We start from the raw sequence: 21,121 nt of genomic DNA, 5'->3' as shown, positions 1-21,121 counted from the left end.
TCAGAAATTTACAGTTAGACATGCTAGGCTTGCTTGCGGAGACAACATTTTTCTTCCTAAATCCCTTAGAAGACACACTGGGCTGGGTTCCAATAAACAAAGGAATACAGTAAACATGACAGTGGATCCGGGAAGTCATAGGGAAATGAATGGCAGTTTCCCAATGAAGTCCTGGAGTACTTGCAGGATTCCTTGAATGTCAACTGTCTTCTCACCCTGATTCCCAACCAACTGAAGAATAAGCAAAGGAGCAGCAGATGGAAGAGGAACTGCCCATCATTGCCCAGGAAGTCACCCAGACAATGAACAAACCCAGCCAAGCCTCTTTAGTGGGGTATGGAGGCCCCGGTGAACATGGAATGCTGTCAAAACTCCAGCCTCACAAGCTATGTCATACATGGGCAAGTGTTTATTCCAACTACAACTTGACATCCCCAACCTGGGGAAAATGATTCAAGTTATCATTCCACTGCTATGATTTAAACGACTCAAATACTTAAGTCCTGCAATCAAGAGCCAAAGGCAGTGACACACTCTTTTCCTTTGTTTGTTTAAATCTTTTTCATTTATTTCACATACCAATCGCAGTTTCCCCTCCCCCTTCTCTTCCCATTCCCTCCATCCATACACTACCCCCCCACCCCACCCCACCCCCCGTGTAAGGCCTCCTATGGGAGTCAAGGAAGCATGGCATGGCATGTCAAGTTAAGATAGGACCCAGCTCCTTCCCACCCTGCATCAAGGTTGAGGGAGATATCCCCTCCCCCCACCAAAGGGAATAGGTTCCAAAAACTCAGCTTATATGCCAGGGACAGATCCTGATCCCACTGCTAGGGAGTATTGTATTCTTGATAGCTTCTCTTGTTTGAGACTAAGGCATGTGACTCGCCCTTACTACTGTGATTTTCATTTTATGTTCAAACTCTAAAATGGATCAATGAACCACCGATGGCACATAGGAGTGAAGGCAGCAGAGGCAGGTTTTTTTAAGCAGGCTGCTCCAACTCCAGGCATCCGCCTAATGTCTCATCAATGTTGTCTGTAGTTCCCTGCCAATGTGGCTCTGAGAGACAAAGGGCCACCCTGGAGGTCACTCAAGAAGTCCCTACTGGAACCAGGAAGACAGCCAAAACTTGAGACTCCAAGTCACTTCTGAAATCAATAGACCTGACTACCCTCCCGTGGGCTTTGCCTCAGCACTGTGCCCAGGCTTGGTGTTCACAAGCCAGGAGGATAAGCTGGGCTTACAAAGAGAAAGCTGACTTTTAACCTCCTGGGTGTTTCAAAACCAGAAAGAAAAAAAAATCCTGTTCCAGTTGGGAAAATACTAGCCATTCATCATTTCTCCTCACTCAACAGAGGCATAGCAGAAGAAAACCATCATTGGGATGTGCTACTGAGATGCTCTTCGTGGAAGGGAGAGAATCCTAAACTTGCCGCTCAGCCCCACAGACACTTTCCCCATTGGAGTTCTAGTAGAACTGGAAGAGAAAGGCCACAGACAAGCAAAACAAACAAAAGCCCAAACACCAAAAGGAAAGGAAAGCAAAATCGGCTCAAGTTAGGGACCTGAGGAAAACATCTTTACAGAATGCCAGCATTTCACTTTAATATTTACACTGCAGTTTTTAAATATGCAAAATAGATTCCCCTATGAAGCAGACCGCTATTGGCTGTGGCTTGACTAGTGGTAACAGAAATGTATCAGACCAATAGGAAAGTGCACTAACCCTGCCATATTCCACGAGCAATACTGCTAAGAACTCAAACTTGGAAAACAATGCTAAGCTAAAGGGAGATCTGTTTAATGTAGAGCCAACTCCTTTATCTTACAGGGCAAAATGAGAAGTGTAATAATTGATAAAAACAAAAACAAAAACAAAATCTAGCAGAATGAAAAGATAAGTAAAAGCTACTTTCCAGTGAAAAATCCAGTCAGCGCTTAAGACAGTATTCTCATACCTGTTGCCAGATATGGCAGTCACAAGAGCTGGACATGGGGAACAATTGTTCTTTTGTTCTCTTGCATATAGATCGGCCATGCTGTTGGCCAATGAGAAGTGAGCAGCCATGATGTGGGGCTTCTAAGCTAAAGCCTTAAAGGCTAGTCCATGTTTTCCCTGACCATAAACAGCAGTGTTGCTACTTAGGAACCAGCTTGCCACCCAGAGCAAAGGTGATGCAGCAAAATTCATCAGGGTCAAGTGTATAAGAGCAAGCCTACTTGGTGTATTAGTCCACTGTGGTCTCTGAGTCCCCTGTTAGCACAGCACAAGCTACTCCTTCCTGATTGGCTTAAGTAACACTCAACAACTTTTTATTATTCACCTCACAGATGCTCATCTGCTGTGCAAGCTGACCTGTACAGACCACTTCTTGACTTCAAGGGCTCCTAAAGGGAGAAATGTCAGGACTGTGGTCTGGACTCAACAAGATTTTAGCAGGGGATTTTCATATTCAGCCTGGGGGAAGCCTGGGAACTGCTAATGCTATGAACACTGCATCCTTCACAGCTTTTGATATCATGGAAACTAAACACTGTAATAAAAGGTGAACAGAAAGGAAGGGTATGTGAGTAGAATGAAGGAAAAGGCACTTAAAGTGAATTCAAGTGTGATCCGTGAGTTTTGGAAACTTTATAGTAATTTTTGAAAGGTTCCTGTGGAATTTCCCAGAGAGCCCACTGGGTAATTCTCAACAAGTAATCACTAACCACTCCCACTAACTCTATATTCAAACCAAGTGCTAATTTATAGAAGCATAAGCATGATGCAAACCAATGTTTACATGTACATGATATATATTTATCATGTTTAAAGGAGGCTTTTTAATAATTATCTAAAGAGGCTTGCTGCTGACTCTTGACAAGTTGATCAACCTTCAATTTGACAACCCAAGTTTCCTCAAGAATGTCCCTTTCTCAGTGATCATGTAACAAGTGGGTGTATGCAGCTGTCCTTTGGTTCTGGCTTCAGGGAATGTGGCATAAGTGAAGACTCTCCATCACTACAGTAATGCACTTCCATCTTTCCCAATTTTCACAGCAGTTCATTGTCAAGTTCTTGTTCAGCTGCCAAATTAAGATACTTTGAAGCTGTCAAATATTGATAGCTGTTCATTTAACATCCATTCTTCCTCTGTTTCAAAGTCCTGCTTCTCGAAAACATGAATATGAACCCAGTTAAGAAACACTTTCATACTCCCTTGCAACTAAGTGTGACCATGATCAAGTCGTGTCCCCTTACTTGGAAGTGTGGTATGACAGCATTCTTCTACAAATGAAAAGGGAAAGCTTAGCTAGGAAGTCTGACCTTTTTGTAACCCTTCATTATTTCTTAATTCCTGTCTGGAACACAAGCATGATAACCCCAGAGAGGCAACACCTCTGTAGCACTGAAGAGAAAAGCTATATGTTAAGATGAGACAGCATGAACTTCTGAATTCTAAGGCTGATATCATAGAGCTATCAGACAAATGCTAGACAACATGTTTCTTTTTACTTGAGAAAAAAATCGTTTTGTTTGGTTAAACCATGAAAGCTAAGTTTCAGTTATATATGCCCAAGTATGAACCTGGACTATATAACCCGCAGACTCTGGTCTTCATCTGAGTTTCATTCCACTTTCTTCCAAATGGAGAGTTGGTGACATCTCTGAGCTAAAGGTGAAGGGAATTGAACAACACTGATAGAGGTCCTGGTAGGAAGCAATATGACATGATTATATTTGCACATTTTCTGGCTAGTTTCAAACACAGAGATCCACTTGCTTCTGCCTCTTGAGTTTCAGGTGTGAGACTATTCCTAAGGAGACATGAATAAACAGTAGTTTTACCCCAGCTAGGAAGTGATGACAAACCAAAGATACCACCATCTTAGTCAGTTTCAATTGCTGTAAAGAGACACAATGATCATGACAACTCTTATAAAGCAAAACGTTTAATTGAGGTGGCTGATGGGGGATGTCCTCTGTATGCTGTGATATTGGTTGATGAATAAAGCTCTTTCAGCCTATGTACAGGCAGATTTCAGCTAGGCAGGAAGGAATTCCAAACAAAGAGGCAGGGAGAAGGAAGACAGAGAGAAGATGCCATGTAGCTGCCAGGAGTCAAGATACTAGGGTATCACCACCAGTAAGCCAAGGTCACATGGTGATACAGTGGTTAATAGAAGTGGGTTAATAATTAAGAGACAGCCAGTAAGAAGCCTAAGCCATTGACTAAATTATTTAATAGATATTAAGCCTCAGACTGGCAATCTTCTTAAGCAGCTATAGGTACCTGGTAGGCAGAGAGAAACTGGCCCAATGGGACCAAGATAGATGGAGAAAATCTCCATCCACAGGTGGCAACTTATAGTTTCAGAGGTTTAGTCCATTATCATTATAGTGGAGAAAATGGTGTCATGCAGACAGATATGGTGCTGGAGAAGGAACTGCTGCATGTTGATATGCAGGCAACAGGAAATAGACCGAGTGTCACACTGAGTGAAGCTTGAGCAAAAGAAACTTCAAAGCCTGCTCCCACAGCGACATACCTACTTCAACAATACCTCCTAAAGGTGTCGCTCCCTCTGGTGGTCATTTTCTGTCAACCACCATAACCACTAAAGTCCAACTTGGCTTATTGATGATGCCAATATGGATGGAGGGTTAATTGCAGGAATAGAAATAACTCAGACACCACTACATCACCAAAATCCCACACTACCAGCACGACAGTTCACATAACCTAGATACCGGGACCATACTCTACACCTCAACAGATTGGAGGATGTGTCACTCATTTGGTCTAAGCTTCTTTTGGGCAGCTTGGCTGGTCTTTGTTTCTTCAAGGCACTTGAGCAGATCTCTGCTTTTTCCACTTGGCTGGTCTGGTCTAGGCCTCTTTCTAGACAGCTAAGCTTCTCTGGGAGACTTTGTTGGACCTTGTCTTGTCTGTGAGTCTTCCCTTAGTTGGTCTGAGAATAACACTCAGTAGTCTTTACCTTTTATATACTCTTCGGGGGAGGGTAATTAATATGGCCTTTTTTTCAGGGATTTTCTGAAGTTATCTTAGGTTGTTTATTTCTGGTCTTAAGACCCTTAGCTGCTTCCCTGCAGGATGGAGTGTTTCACTTCCCCTTAAACACCAGTTGTCTCACTTTCCTGTAAACTTCCTATCTTAAACTATCCTGTAGTTTTGTCTCCTTTTTTGTATCCTATGTTGGATCCAACTGAGAGGAAACTACTACATAGGTAGCCTGTTTAGGCTATTCCTTCTTTCTTCTTAGTTGTCTGCTGCCTGGGGAGGATGGGGTTTGCTCAGTCAATAAAGTCAGAATCAAGGGCAGGGAAAGTTGAATGGAGTACCCTTGAGTTCCATTTGTATAGAAAAGTAGAATAAATGCATGATTGTTTCCTTCTTTCCGAAATGTTTTTGCAGTATGATTTGGTTCTCTCTCTGCCATCACCAGATCTGTTGGGTTGTTTTGGAAACATTATGAACTTCTGTTGATGGGCCTGAAGCAACTGCAGTAATCTCCTGATGTTGACGTTGACTCATCATGATCAATATGAACCTATCTGGGTCATTTCTGGAGTCTTTCTTGGCACAATCTTAGTATTAGTAAACTGTTTCCTTCCTTCTAGGTGTTTGTGAATAAAATGAAGCCCTGTCTGAGATTTGCTTCACGGTGAGGGCACAGGGAAAGGGGGCAGGTATAAACAAAACACAACTGGCCAGGTAGTCAATAATTTTACATGGCAATGATCCCATAAAGGCTTCCTGCATTCTTTTCTTAGATCTGTGCGTGTTTGAAAATTCCCAGAACAAAAAGTAAAGGTTTTTTTTTCTTTTTAAGTTCAGCCCATAAATTTTTTAACTTCTCGGTAAGGCAATAGTCTTCATCATCTGGCTCTGTTGAAAAACGAAGGACCCTAGGTTCCTGAGGCTTCCCTTGACTTGGTAACACAACCATGGATGTCTGAGTGAATCTCCGATGGGCTGCAGAGGCAGAAAGATGGAGTGCAAGAAGGGTCCCCAAGGCACAGAAAACCTCCAATGTTCCCAGGCCCTCCTCATCCATCAGGAAAAAAAAAATGTTTCCCTCAACTAGTTTATTCCACCTCTTATTCACTGGTCCAGACTCTTGACTTAATCCCCAGTGAGCTGGATTCAGTTTCTCCTGGTTAAGGGGACCTTTGCAAACTGAGGTAAAATATGAGTCTTGTCAGGGACACCAAAGTGACCTAGTGTCTTGGGTAGTGTTATCATAAAGGTAACAAAAGGTTAGCCTGCCAGACTAAAGACGCTTCAGTGTCTCATCTTTGCAAACCAGAGCCTTCAATTTTCCCTGGGGCCAAGAACCCTGGCCCAAGGCCTGTATCTTTCTAATGATCATCGTTCCCACCTTTGCATAGTAAAGAGAGATCGCTATCCCAGCAGATGATTGGAGAGGAGGTGGCCACTATAGGCGACCCCAAACTTGACAGCACTTTCGGGCTTCGGGAACCCTGTGCAGTAGGGACCTGTTCGATTTCTCCTTTGTGCCCTTGCCTGCCTGCACACCGTGACCCGGTCCCCACTGCAGAGAAATCTGACAGGCGGCAACGGCGGGCGTGGCCCGCGCAGGAGGCGCGCAGGGCGGGAGGGCGCGGAGCTGCGGCTACTCCCGCGCCGCCGAGAGGGAGGGGCCCAACGCCGCCCGCCAGCCCAGCTCACCACCGCTCAGTGTCCTCGCGAGCCCAGCTCCGATCCTGGGCTAAGGCTACGACCAGCACCAGCCCGGGCCTGGGCGCAGGAAGCAGAGGTCGGCGGAGGCGCGGCCCGAGCGACCCGGGGTGCAAGCTCCTCTCACCGGTGCGGGTAAGTGCGGGTCTCCGGCTCTGCAGCCGCCTAGCTGCTAGTCCCCAGGCGGGTCGTACGTATCGCGCTGCTGCGCTGCAGGCTCACAGGTGTCCCCGCAGTGGCTGTGGCGCCCCAGGCCCAGCTCCTAGTTAGCCAACTCTCTCCCTTCGGGGGCGGGTGGAGGGGAGCACGAGTTGTCAGTTTCTGCGTGGCCCACCCGGGCTGATCTCAGATCGAGGGCACCCGCAAGAGCCTGACTTAGGAGGGGATTGCAAAGGCGCCCCCCCCCCGCACCCACCCTCCACAACCACCACTAGCTCTCGGGAAGAAGCAGTGGAGCAAGCACCACCCTCAAAGGCATCCCAGCTCCCGGCTCGCAGGTCGCAGGTGGGGGTCCAGCTACCCTTTCGTTTTATCTTCTTATTGACCCTCCATGGAAAAAGTTTAAGATCATTCAAGGCAAAGTTGGGGCGCAGCTGGGGTCACATCCCAGAAAGCAGAGCAATGGGTTTTCAGAGCTCACCCTGGAGCTAATCTTGCGCCCTGGGCGTCAAACCCTGTCACTAGCCCTGACCCTGCACTGTGACAATCCCTAGAGTCGCTTAATCACGGGTACTAAGCATAGACATCTGCAGCCTGCCTGGCATCCCATGGGCTGGGGTTATCTGAGGAGCAGTGGCAACTCAGGCTGCATTGACTGCTAGCTAGTCTTGCTCTGCTCCAGCTAATCCCAGTGTGTAAGTGGCGTGTGTTTAATTAGCTTATTTTACACCTGAAGTGATCTCGGCAAATGCTCCCAAAATGAAATCATTGGCACCGAAAAAAAAAAAAAAAAAAAAAAAAGAAAGAAAGAAAGAAAATAAAAAGAAAAAAGAAAACAAAAACAGGGAAATTGAAGGCTTGTTTAGTTAGAGAGAGAATCTTGACTGTAGGAGCAGTCATATGGGGTACTTTACCCACCTCTTCTGTGGAATAGCGAATCAAAACTCTGTTTTGCATATCTAGCATAAAGGATAGGTGTTGGAGCTACTGAGGGAGGATTTTATGGACAGAGGTGTTGCTGCAACTTGCATATTGTTTACAAAAAACGCACTTGGTCTTTCCAAATAGCCTCCTGGTCACTGCGCTGAGCTTTGGTTAAGCTATTGAAAATAAAACCAAAGGGTCTGGGTTGGTGCTGTTTTGAAGCTCCAGATGAAAACAGTATTTAGATGTTTTAAGAAAACAGCTTGTTCATGTTGCCAGGACATTCTTTTTGTAAGCTCAAATATTTAAAGACGTTTTCTGTATCTGATATAAGACACTTTCATGAAAAAAAATAACATTTTGGGATTATTATGTGAACAGGAAAGCAGTATTACCTCCTCCCCAAACCACCCTGTCCAAATGATAGGTTCAATCGGAAAATGCACCGAATTACATAATTGTCCTAGAAGAAAACATAATGGATAATAGTCAGTTGTCAAGAACTTAGTTCTGAAAGAAGTGGGACCATTTTAGGACTGAAAGATGTTGCATGGCTTCAAATGGATAAATTGACTTTTACTTATAAATTTTTTATATTTACACACATCTCAGCTGTCTAAACCTAACATCAGATTTATTGAAATATTTATTTGGTTTTATACATATGTGATTATGAGTCCATTCTAGATACCACTACTTCTTCCAAGTGCTACTTATGTTTTAACTCATCCTAAAGCAATTTGTGGGGCTATAGTTCAGAATGATAGAGTTATTGTCTGGAGCATTTGAGACTCTGAATGTAATCCTCAGCGCCTCCCCCAACACAGTCACACACACACACACACACACACACACACACACACACACACACGGCAGTGCAATAGCAATTCTGATTGGCAAAGACTTTAACTGTCTATAACTGTCCTAATTTTCTCTCTCTCCTCTTTCTCTCTGTCTCTGTCTCTGTCTCTGTCTCTGTCTCTCTCTCTCTCTCTCTCTCTCTCTCTCTCTGTGTGTGTGTGTGTGTAGCTAGGGATCAAATTCATGATCCCACGCATGCTAAGTAAGCACTCCACCCAAGCTCTGATCCCCCAGTTTTAAAATAAGGAAACCCAGGCTGGAGAGATGGCTTAGAAGAAGTTAAGAGCACTTTTTTTTCAAGACAGGGTTTCTCTGTGCCTTTGGTTTGGAGGCTGTCCTGGAACTAGCTCTTGTAGACCAGGCTGGTCTTGAACTCACAGAGATCTTCCTGCCTCTGCTTCCCAAATGCTGAGATTAAAGGTGTGAGCCACCACCACCCAGCTCAAGAGCACTTCTTAACTTGCAAAGAACCCAAGTTTGGTTCCCAAAACCCATGTTGGATGGATCATAGCTGCCTGTATCTCCAACTCCAGGAGACTCTAGAGCCTCTTCTGGACTCCTGAACTCCCAAAGACCCATGAATTCACATATGCACATACTCACACACAGACACACATAATTAAGATTAAAAGAAATCTTTAGAATGTAAAGTAAGGAAACTGAGGCACAGAGTAGTTAAGTAACATACTATATATAGGACAAGACCTATATGCAAAATTATTTTACGGAAAGATAAGATTTTGGTGACCTACTTACCTTTGTTGCTGTTTTTATTTTAGCATAGCTGGTGAAATCTTCCTGTGAAGAATAAGGATTCCTGATTTTAAGAAGGGCCTCACACACACCATTAACTAGAAAGCAAGGAACAGTATGACAGAACCATCTAGCCAAGTCTGAAGCGTAAAGACCACCATATCCACCAGAAGACCCAGGATGGATCTGTACCACAGTACTGCAGTCGGGCTCCCGGAGAAACCATGGTCCAGTAAGACACCATCTGGCTGCCGGAGACATTATAATACTAGGAAAAAACTGAAGCTAATCCGACTCATTGGCCTTGTCATGGGCCTGGTAGCTATGAGCACTGTCCCGTTTTCAATCAGTGCCTTTACCGAGACGGACACTCAGAGCAACACAGGAGAAGCCAGTGATGTGAGTGGCCCTAGGGTAGCACAGGGTCACCGTCAAAGAACTCTCTTAGATTTAAACGATGAGATTCAAGATTACACTCCAGAGCCACCTGCTCCTCAGGAAGGCAAAGCTGAGAACAGCACTGGCCATGCCCAGGGAGACTACCCAAAGGACATCTTTTCCCTGGAGGAGCGCAGGAAAGGTGCTGTCATCCTCCACGTCTGTGGGATGGTCTACATGTTTATCGCCTTAGCCATCGTCTGTGATGAGTTCTTTGTTCCTTCCTTGACTGTCATCACTGAAAAACTGGGCATCTCTGACGATGTGGCTGGAGCCACCTTCATGGCTGCCGGCGGGTCAGCCCCAGAACTTTTCACGTCTCTTATAGGGGTCTTCATTGCTCACAGCAATGTTGGCATAGGCACCATCGTAGGTTCAGCAGTGTTCAATATCCTCTTTGTTATTGGCATGTGTGCTCTGTTTTCTAGAGAAATCTTAAACCTGACATGGTGGCCACTCTTTCGGGATGTGTCCTTCTACATTGTTGACTTGATCATGTTGATCATATTTTTCCTGGATAACGTCATCATGTGGTGGGAAAGCTTACTCCTCTTAACAGCTTATTTTGCTTATGTGGTTTTCATGAAGTTCAACGTTCAAGTAGAAAGATGGGTGAAGCAAATGATAAATCGCAATAAAGTTGTCAAGGTGACAGCACCGGAAGCCCAAGCAAAGGTTGGTAGTCTTTACTTAACTGTTTTCTTAGCCATTCTTTTGAATACAGATGCCTTGGCAATTGGCAGCTTGTTTTTGTTTTTGGGGGTTTAATATATATATATATATATATATGTATGTATGTATGTATGTATGTATGTATATATATATATATATATATATCTGGGCTATAATGGTAACAGATTGCATTCTGCAGTTTTGTGAAAGCCAATGAAAATGACAGTAGAAAATAGAAATTTGGGGGACATTGTTCATCAAGCCTTCCAACTTTCTAAGCTACTACAGAGTTAAAAAAAAAAAAAAAGAACAATGTAAATGCAGGTTACATAAGTATCCCAGGACATACTCAGCATTGACTTGTTTTTAGGAAAATGGATCCAGGGATTTAGTTCTTATGGACATATTCTAAGTAAGTGACAGGGTTTTGTTTTTTAGATGAGCATATGGTGGACACGAAGAACCATCTCTTTAAAGATGTTTAGGGAGGAAAGTTTGTTTTATAATATCTGTACACTCCAGCAGCAGCTTGGGCTTAGCAGCAATTTGTCTTCATCACAGTGGCTATAACTCATTGTCCTTTTCTCTTTAAGTCAGTTTTATTTTATAGCACCAAGGACTGAACCTATGGCCTTTCACACTGCTAAGCAGGCACTCTGAGACTGAGTGACACTACAGACCTGTGCCTACTTTTCTTGATCCAAGTGGTTTTATTTAAAACAGATCAGCATCCTCTGTAGAGAAAAATTACTGTGCAGACATGGCACCTGCCTATGTACTGCAATAGCCCATTTTACACATCATAACAAACATGACCCCGTGTTTGTTCACGAGAGAATCTGAGGTAGTTTCGCAAATTAGGAAGCAAGTTTGTCAAAAGCTTAAAAGAAATTGACCTGAAAAAAAAAATAACTTTAAAAGGAAAACAATAGATGAACAACATCAATGAATGTTTATGTAGTTTCATAATTGTGCAGCATTCTGATTTATATACTAACTATAAAAATGTCATCTTTGAGTGTGGTTTTAAACAGAAAATCCAAGTTCATTAACAGAGGCTTTTCACTTTTGCATGTGAGAAGTACTTAATAATAACACATATTAAAAAAAATCATGTTTGAGTAGCAATATGAGATTTGATCATAAAGAGAAGAAAAATGATCCCATTTCAGTTACATTTACACAATTCCTTTATAGACTAGGTTGATGGTCATCATTTTGTAGTAATCACAGAATAAAAGCAGAGTGGAAAAAAATCATCAGCAATACCAACATAGACAGTAGACAGAAAGAAATGTTTTAATCAGTTTTATCATGCACATGTAAAGGATGGGTGATGGTGGGTGCAATGGCCACACTGTATGTGTCAGTCAGAAGACAACTTTGTGGACTTCGTTTCTTCTTTCATCTGTATGTGGGTTCAGGGAATCAAACTCTGTTCAGCAGGGTTTTTTTTTTTTTTTTTAACAAGTGCCTTAACTTGTTGAGATTTCTCTCTGGCCCAAGACATGTTTATACTATATATTTCTTCTAACATTTACTCCAGTATGTGCTTATTGAGGACTGTAGTTTATAAAGTTGTTTAGCAGAGTATATAGCAAGCATGCACTCACTTGTGACAGCTGAGGACATGCCCTTCATGGAATTTGGCAAGGACATTTTATTTTATGCTCTGTGTTCTACCTTAACAAAAAAAAAAAAAAAAAAAAAAAAAAAAAGGCTGTCCCGCAACCTCTCCCCTCAAGTGTGTTTAGTAGTTGGTGGTATATTTCAATCAGAGTACTGGACAGTTCTCAGGAACAGCCATATTTTTAAGAAGCAATGAAGTGTTCTGGCCCCATAGAAATACTCCAGACACTCCAACAGCAAAATGTCTTTTGAGAAACTGTGCCTTGGGATTTTTTTTTTTTAATTCTCCAGTGGGTCTTCTTTACTTAGGCACAAACTTGGTGGGAAATTGTGTTGGCCACTTTTGAAAATGTTGTTGGAACTCAGAGTTTGTATGCTGATTTCAGTCAGGGTAAGAATGCAGCTAGCTTCATGCACGTGGGAAATAACTTTTTAAACGTAGGCCACAGAGTGCAATCAGCCAATTATAATCTGTTCATTAAAGTGGACCTGGTAGAGCTTTTACCTGCTTAATTAGATGATTGTCATGTCACATCTCTGACCATTTATAAGTCAGCAATTCAAGCTGACATTCCTTACTTGGTGTTTTTCATATCCATAATTTTATTCTCAATTCTGTTTTCTTTTTAATTCAGAAATTCTGAGTATAGCTTAATTTTATTATAAAGATGCTGGTTATAATCTTGAATATTTCCACATGTGTTTATTCTTATTGTCCTTTCATCCCACTACTCCTGTATACCATCACCATCATTTCTTTTGGCATTTGATAACAAATTGGAGTAGATGGAGTTTCTCTCTTCACAGTCATAGATTTTCAAGTGGACTGGTTTATGATTTCCTTCAGGAAACTGTACCTTGACAATTTCTCTTTTGAATCACTGTTGGAACTTTGAAATAATTGCAGCCCTATCACCTTCCAGGTTTGAGATTCCATTAGAGCTTGCTCCCTAGCTCTGAGCACAGATGTGTCAGGAAGGCTGGTTTGAGGATAGTCATTTGCCTTCTGGTGTGCTGAGCTCACTTTGGCCCCAATAGCACATTTACCCTACAGGAGTCAGCTCTCTGTTGTCATCTGGACCCTTAGAGAGTCCCAATGTAGATCATGGACATCTCCATAGGAAGAAGTATTCTATATAGGTATCATCTAGAGCGCAAATTAGCATGTTTTTTGTAAACTCACCTTGTTGCTTTGTTTTTGCAATTACGGGGCAGGAGAGTTTGAGAGAAATGGAGAAAACATATTTTTAGGTAACCTCACATAGCTAATCATCTCTTCTGGGCTCAACACAGTGAAATGGCTTCCAAATGACTCACTTCAATGAGGAAGTTGGAAATCATAATTTGGTTCCATGATGGATGATTTGACCTGTGCCAGGAAGCAATGGTCTGTGAACATGAAGACATTGGGAATTTTTTTTCATAAAGTGTTGCTTTCCCATGCGTGCTTTTCAAGTTTTGTGTTTGTTTGTTTGTTTGTTTGTTTGTAAACTTCCTTTGGTGATACCACTACCATCTTTAAGAAGTTGCATAGTGTCATGGCATGATATAGAGGCCCAGACAGGAAAGGTTTTGCTGTTATTTTTAAGTAGTTCTTTGAGAGTCTCATAGAGTATATTTTGATCATATTTGTCCCCCTCAACTTTTCTCAGTTCTGACCCCTCTTTGTTACCTACCCAACTTTGTGTCCTTATTTTTAATCCTTAAGAACCAATTTGTGCTGCCCAATATTCTTGGATGTGTGTGGTCTTCCACTGAAAGGGATATAGTATATCCCCTGATATGCTTGAGCATTGAATGCTTGAACATTCTTTGGTTGCTTACTCTCTGCATCATGGCCAGCTGTGGGTCTCTGTGTTAAACAACATTTACTGTAAGTTGGAGCTTCTCATGTGAGGATTGAGAGATGCATTGATCTATAAGTATAATACTGAGTCATTAAGGGTTGCTTGAATACTCTGTCCATTTAACAAAATAACAGTAGTAAGTACTCTGGGGCTTTTCACTTATCTAGCCACAGGCTTTTGACTGGACATTGGTGCTAGGCATAGGTTTCATCTTGGGGAGGGAGAATAAAATTCAATTTAAAATGGGGGTTGGTTACTCCCATGATATTGGTGCCATTATTATACCAGTGCATATGTCTTGCCAGGCCAGTCATTACTGTAGATTATAGGATTCATAGCTGAGAATAATTACTGGTTAGTTTTCTTCTCTGGTACCAGGGTTGGTGCTTTTCAGTGCTATGAAAACTAGCTAGTAAAGGTAAAGCTTTCAGGTCAGTAGCAGTTTGATTTCTCTATGTTCTATGCCTCAAATATATGGCATCTTCAGAAATAGGATATTATGGTCAAGCTGTGGTGGGTAACCTAGAGCATGAGAAATAGCATGTAGTGTTTGGGGGGTCTATGAGACCTTTCTGGCCAATGACTCCAAAAGAAATAATCCATTCCTGGTACTGGGCTTTCTATTTGATAGCCTGTGATGGCTAATAGAGGTATTGTTGCTCTGCTATGGGGTAACTCTATTTTACCTCTCAATGTTTGTACATTTATAATAGGAAGCTTCTACTGCAATAGGTTTCTGTGTGTATTTCTTAAAGGTTTTTAGTGTTACTTCTCCATCTCTGTACTTCCCTCCTCTACCTTGTTCACTGTTCCCCATACCCCAGTTTAGCCCTTCCTGTACCATTATTCCCTTCTAACCCTTTATACCGTTGCATTCTATCTCCCCTCCCATGAAACCTGTCCCACAAGTACCCTGAGTAATTTTCTGACTTCCCTGGGTATTAGGAAAGTATTTTAGACCCTTCTGTATAACAAGAATCTAGTAAAGTCCTTGGCAAATGTGGCAAATGATGTGCCAACTGTGGCAAATTTGGCTTGGTCAGTATACGTTGGTTCCATTATTTTACTGTTCCCTTCTTAAATGAAACGTGAATCAGAATGAGTGATTCCAGGTTGGATTTATAAAAGCATTCCTTGAAGGTCTCATTTACTTTAGTGGCTCACTGGGTTAAGCAGGTTGCCATGTCTTTGGGGAGAATGTATTTACCATGTTATAATATTTGTGTCATGTGTTATCATAAACTCCAATGAAACTACCTTTTTGTCCTGAAATTTTATTGCCCAGAATTTTTCTTGAAATCAGGAGACCATTTAGAAGGGGCTCAGAAATATCTGTACTAAGTGTAACTTCTACTTAAGGCATTTGGGGTTATAATGATGGGTTCCCTAGGCCCTTCCTGTCTGGTTAGTCAGAAATTTGAATGGTGTAGAGCTATCTCCTTTCAGGACATGCAGACATTTTGGAGAGCATCTGGCTTGGCTGCTGAGATCTGGTTTTGATGTGTCACTGTACTAGGCTGTCACTGGCCTAAAAAGCAGCTGTCCATGGTATTTAACTTCTTAGACTTGGCACACTAATCTGACAGCAAGTCAGCTGAGTTCTAATCAAGGGAGTGATCCAAATGAGGTCACTGAGTGAGAACAGCAGAGTGGGAAGCTGGACTCTATTCATCCGGGCACACCTTGTTTATTCAACCTGAGTGCTCCTGGAAGTCGACATCAGCTTTTGTAGTTTAAGCTGTTACATTCTTGAGAAAATTAGAATTATAACACTAAAAATATCCCTTTCATAGTATTTCTTTTATTTAAATCATGAATAATTTTATAAGCACCAGTGTGTAAACCAAAGCTTGCTTAAGATTCAGAATGTGTTCGAAAACTCAAGCCCTTCCAAACCTGGCATATAAATTAGTAAAGCTGATGTACAAACTTCAAGGAAGTCAAGATCATTATTACGTAAATAAAAGATTTTACTTCTGCTCCCTCCTTTCCCTGGCTCCCTCCCTTCCTGTGTTCCTGGTCTGGTTTGTTGCCCAACTAAACTGGCAACCTCAATCCTGCTCAGTTGCTAGGGTACTGGGATTATAGGTATGCACCACCAAGCTAGGCAGGATATATTTCTGAGCAGATGTGAAAACTGCTCATCATTTTTTTGACAGAAGGAAAGTGAAGGAGTCATAAATCCTTAATCAACTACAATTGTTTGAGTGTTGTGTGTTTGTTTAGATATGGATTTAACATACTGTAGTTTTCCTGGCTTTGTTTTCTGTAATTAACCAGTCAGTAATTGGTTGTGATTCATACAAGTGAAGTCTTTGGGAGAACCCCAGAGCCAATGATATTGTAATCTGGTTTCAACCCTGAGTCCATTGGCAATGCAGAAAAACAGTTCTCTTGCCCCTCTCTCCCACCATTCTCCCTTTGCTTTCCTCCTGCTCCTTTTCAGTAGAACCAGACAGGTACAGGTCCGCATTTTAAATTTCACAAAACAGCTACAAGTTTGGAGGTGAAGAGACAACTCAGAAATTAAGAGCTCTTGCTCTGTAAATCCAGACGTTCAGATTCCAGCACCCAAATATGAAGCCCAATGTCCAGCACACACCTTCAGTCCCAGCCCCAGCCCCAGCCCCAGCCCCCAGCAGGCAGGGCAGCAAGGTTGCAGGGGTTTGCAAACACCTTCAACCTCAGCCCTCTGCATGTGGGAGCGGTGAGGACTGCAGGGTTTTGCTGACTTCCAACCTGGTGGGAAAAACACAAGCCAAGAAGAGACCCTCAAAAGGAATAGGTAGACAGTGACAGAGGAGGACACGTGATGCTCTCCTCTGGCTTCCACATGTGTGTATAGGCATGCACCCATGCACTTATACACATAGACATGTACACAAGAAATAATAAATCTCTTCTGAAGAAGAATGGGCTTGTTATGTTCATCTCCTTCCTAGAGGCTTTTAGCAGGTTTAATTTTCCCAGCCTTTGATTTCCCACCTTATTTTGTTTGTTAATATGTGTATCATATACAAAATGCAGCTTGGGGGGGGGAGGCTGACAGTCATTTTCTTTGAACTGGAGGCTCAGTTTGTTTGACTGTGAGTCCTAGAACCTGGACTCTTTCTGTTATGCCCTTATGCCTTATGCCTATTTTGTCTAATCTTGCATTTTTCATATCTTTTCCTTGCCTGTTCATATACTATTTTGGAATTCACTCTCCGTGTTTCTATATTTGTTGTTATTGTCTTGTATTTGAGGAATTTGTTTGTTTGGGGAAAGTCATCCAATATTTGGGGGTGTAATATATTGAGAAGAGATTTTCTGAATCTGCCATGTTGTCAGAAATGCATTTCACTCTGTAGGTTTGCTAAAAGAGAGTTCATGTAGCAAGTGGCAGTGACAAGGAACATTAATAATGTACTCCCAGAGTGTTTAATGCAGCCTGTGAAAGAAAGGACCCCCATCTACAGACATCCTACCAACAGCAAAATTTTGAGTCAAATCAATTGTAAGAGGCAATTCTAATAGAAACTCATATGGGACACATTAAATATTAGACTTGCCATTTAAATTGTATTTTTACCAGAAACTAAAATAATATATTCATTTTACAAAGCTATAAAAATGAAAACACTAAAAATGGAAAATGTAATCTCTTCATTGTGCCATCCAAACATAACTTTTGCTTCTATGCCTCCAGACTTCTCATACATATGTATTTGCACATGTACAGATTTGTGTACGTGTATACCTACATATTTACACATATAGAAAAGATATTAGGCATGCACGATTTAAAAATTATATTGACTATAGATGATTTAACATGGTGTTAAAAAGCCTTAGCCTATTGAGAGTGTGTCCTCCTCCTGTAATATGATAGGCACTTACTTTTATCATCTTGTGTTATTTATTGCTATAAAAAAATTTACAACAAATTACATATGGCTTTCTATACAAGCAGAAACTCAACACTAAAGTCTTTTGGCTTTTTAAAGTTTCTACTGCATTGTTACACTCTTCAGTGTTGAATATTAAAGGTTTCTATGTTTTCCAATTCTACATGTGAAATTGAGAATTTTGATTAATTTTCATTTGCATTTCTCTGATTAATTGGGAGGTTCTGCTTTGAAACATATGTTTATGACAAGTTATGTTTCTCTTATGGATTGCCAGTTTCCTATGTCTTTTGTGTCAATTTTAAAGTTCACTCTGATGACTAACATGAAGATTTCTTACAAATATATGCTGAGAATCCTAACTTTAGCTTTCTCAACTTTCCCATTTCCATACCTAAATACCATCAGGAAGTTTTTGCTTTTGTTGAATGAATGAATTATTCTGAAGAGGAAGCCTTAAGATGGAGATTCCAGATCTGCCATGTGTTCCCTGGCCATATGACCAGTCAAGATCTCTGTTTCTCTGTAGAGAAATAGAGCTATGACTCGGATGCTCTAATGTGTCAAGAAGACCTAGCATGTTTGAGATGACCTAGTATATCAGTGTTTCAGCGTATTATTTCTGTACTTAGAAGGTCTAATACTCTGTTGAGTATGGTAACCAGGCCAACTAGCAATTTCATGTTTACACTAACAGAAGCCTGGATACTAACCATATCCATACCACCTAGCTTTGCTCACTAACTACTCTACACGTGACATTTCACTTGAATGTTTTAATCCACTTAATTAAGCTGTGATTTAACTTGAGCATGCCTTGGGAGTAGCTCTTCTGGACAGACGGGGAACAGTGTGCATGCCAGAAAGTCATTTAAAGTTTCCTGCAGGACACTAGGCTTCCTTGGCACTCTCAGTTTCTGGCAGTGAACACCTTTGCTGGCAGCTGCATATGCCTCCCTTGCTGCTGGAGACTGCTGAGCCCTGCTGGCCTTCCAGAGTCAAGGGCAGAGAGGATCTGAAACTAGACAGCACTTCCCATCAGGTGCTTGCCCATCTTAACACTCTGAAGTAGGCCTCATCTCCACCTGCAGATCCAGGGCTCAAAGGTCTGGAAATATAGATAATTTTCAGTTTAGATTTAAACTGAATTTGAACTTGTGTTTGCCTGACTCCAAAGGACATCCTGATTCTTGGACCTTAGTGTTTCTGGGGACGATTAGGAATAAAACTGAATCATACCTCCAAATTAGAATCGCTTTTCATATTAGGTTCTATTAAGTTGCAACTTTCAAATATTTTTACCATGACTCATGTTTAAAGAAAAAAAGTTTGTTTTTAAGGTCCCAGTACTTGGACTCAGGGACTTTCACACACTAGGCAAGTGCTCTACTACAGAGATATATCCTCAGCCCTTAAAAATACATCTCAGTATAAAGAAGTCAATTATGCCACAGAGTCAGGTTTAACAACTCAGTATATATGTGTGTGCACATACACACAGGTATATGCTCATTTACATATAAAACAAACCCAAATAAATGAAGGCACTTCCTTAGCTGTCATTTTCACACTGCTCACATTTCCCATTCACTGAAAAGATCATCTTCCACCTTTTGACTAATGAGTTGCGACCTGAGCTTTTAAGTCTGTTATAAAGTTTCTTTTTCATATTCTCTTCTCCTCAGCAAAGCTGCTCTGCAGCTGTGTTAGTTGTATGTCAAGGACATCTGTCTGACCAAAGAGATCTAGAAGTCACCCCACTGGACTAGGTCTGTAGCTTCCCAGAGAATAGGTAACTCACTCACTTTTCTCCATGTGGTGTGTGTGTGTGTGTGTGTGTGTGTGTGTGTGTGTGTGTGCATGTAGAGATCAGAGGATGAATTGTAAGAGTCACTTCTCTCCCAGGATGTGGGTTCCAGGGGAGATAGAACTCAGCTCATCAAGCTTGGCAGCAGCATCTTTACCTGCTGAGTCATCTTGCCAGCTCTTTGTAACTTAACAAAGAGGCTAGTGGATCCCTTCCATCTTACCACCTAATTTCCCTTTTTATGACTTTAGTTTCAGAGCCATGAATATAAAGAGATCATTAAGTACAAGTAAAGCATGCAGATTTTAACAATAGGGACTTCTGAAACTTTTCAGAAATGTCCATGTGTCATTGTAGCTTCCTTTCTCAGCAGCACACATCTAGTCTGCATCTAGTGGGGTAATTAGTGATCTAACTGAAGTAGTAATGTATAGAGCCCTAAGCAGCCAGCATTCAGCAAACTGTGTGCTCCTCTGTGGCTCTGACATGGTTAGGAGGGTGATGGTTAGTTTTGTTTGTCAACTTGACACAAGTCATCTGGGAAGAGGGGATGTCAATTGAGAAAATGCTTCCATAGGATTGGCATGTGGGACATTTTCTTGATTAGCGACTGATGGTGGGGGGGTGCTTGGGCTGTGTAAGAAAGCAAACTGAGCAAGTCATAGAGAGAAGGCAGTAAGTAGCATCTCTACATGGTCTCTGCATCAGTTCTTCTTCCAGGTTCCCGCCCTGACTTCCTTTCCTCCCCAACTTGCTTTTGCTCATGATGTTCATTTACACAGTAGGAAGTGGACTAGGGCAAAGGGTGATATCGTGGACAAATAAGGATCGGGGAAAACAGGCTGAATACATGTTTACTCAGAGAGAAATTACTCACAACAGAGACAGGTGAATGCCAGCACATTCCAGTCCCAAGGATGTCTCTGGATGCTCTCTGTCCCCATCCAGGAGGCAATAGAGAACTCCAGGGTTCACTACCCCAGACCTAGTTCCCCCAGGTCATGTCAGCCTCTGCCCCTCCACAATGGGCATGGTCAATGCAACAGGTGCAGACAGAGTGAATATCTCACTACAGGGTGATGGTTTTACCCTGAGCTTACTTCAACTCATGCTTCCGTGCATTCGTCAGGAGATAGAAAGGAAGCATTGAGTTCCATAAGGGGGCTACGAAGTCAAAGAGAAGCAGAGTCTGTCTGTGATTCTGTTAGGTTCGCTTCCTTTCTGTGAAGTATTCTATCTGTGAACCAAATAATGCAAACACGGTTCTCATAAAGGTAAAATTGGTGGTTTGGGGGGAGACTGGGCACAGCTTTATCAGATGCACTCAGAACCATGTATTGTCAGGGACCAAGCCTAGCTCGATGGTGTGCTTTTTAGCCCACACACTGGCTGTGTAAGACTGTACCAGGCACTTTGTACCAAGCACCCGTTCTCTG

The 21,121-nt window shown here is 42.0% G+C and overlaps 1 protein-coding gene across 4 annotated transcripts in view; it reads left to right on the top strand.

Moving 5' to 3' along the window:
- Nucleotides 1–9,524: 9,524 nt before the first annotated feature.
- Nucleotides 9,525–21,121, top strand: part of Slc24a2 (solute carrier family 24 member 2) — a 229,003-nt gene continuing 217,406 nt past the window's right edge. For all 4 annotated transcript variants that reach the window (XM_051188136.1, XM_051188134.1, XM_051188135.1 and 1 more), the window contains exon 1: nucleotides 9,525–10,518. In XM_051188136.1, the coding sequence (XP_051044093.1) occupies nucleotides 9,586–10,518 (933 nt within the window). In that variant the 5' untranslated portion in view covers nucleotides 9,525–9,585. The remainder of the gene's footprint in view (nucleotides 10,519–21,121) is intronic.

The sequence above is a fragment of the Phodopus roborovskii genome, unplaced genomic scaffold, assembly GCF_943737965.1.
Source record: "Phodopus roborovskii unplaced genomic scaffold, PHOROB, whole genome shotgun sequence".
Classification (NCBI taxonomy): domain Eukaryota; kingdom Metazoa; phylum Chordata; class Mammalia; order Rodentia; family Cricetidae; genus Phodopus; species Phodopus roborovskii.
The sequence above is the reverse complement of the archived record's forward strand: the minus strand, read 5'-3'. Positions and strand labels throughout refer to the sequence as shown.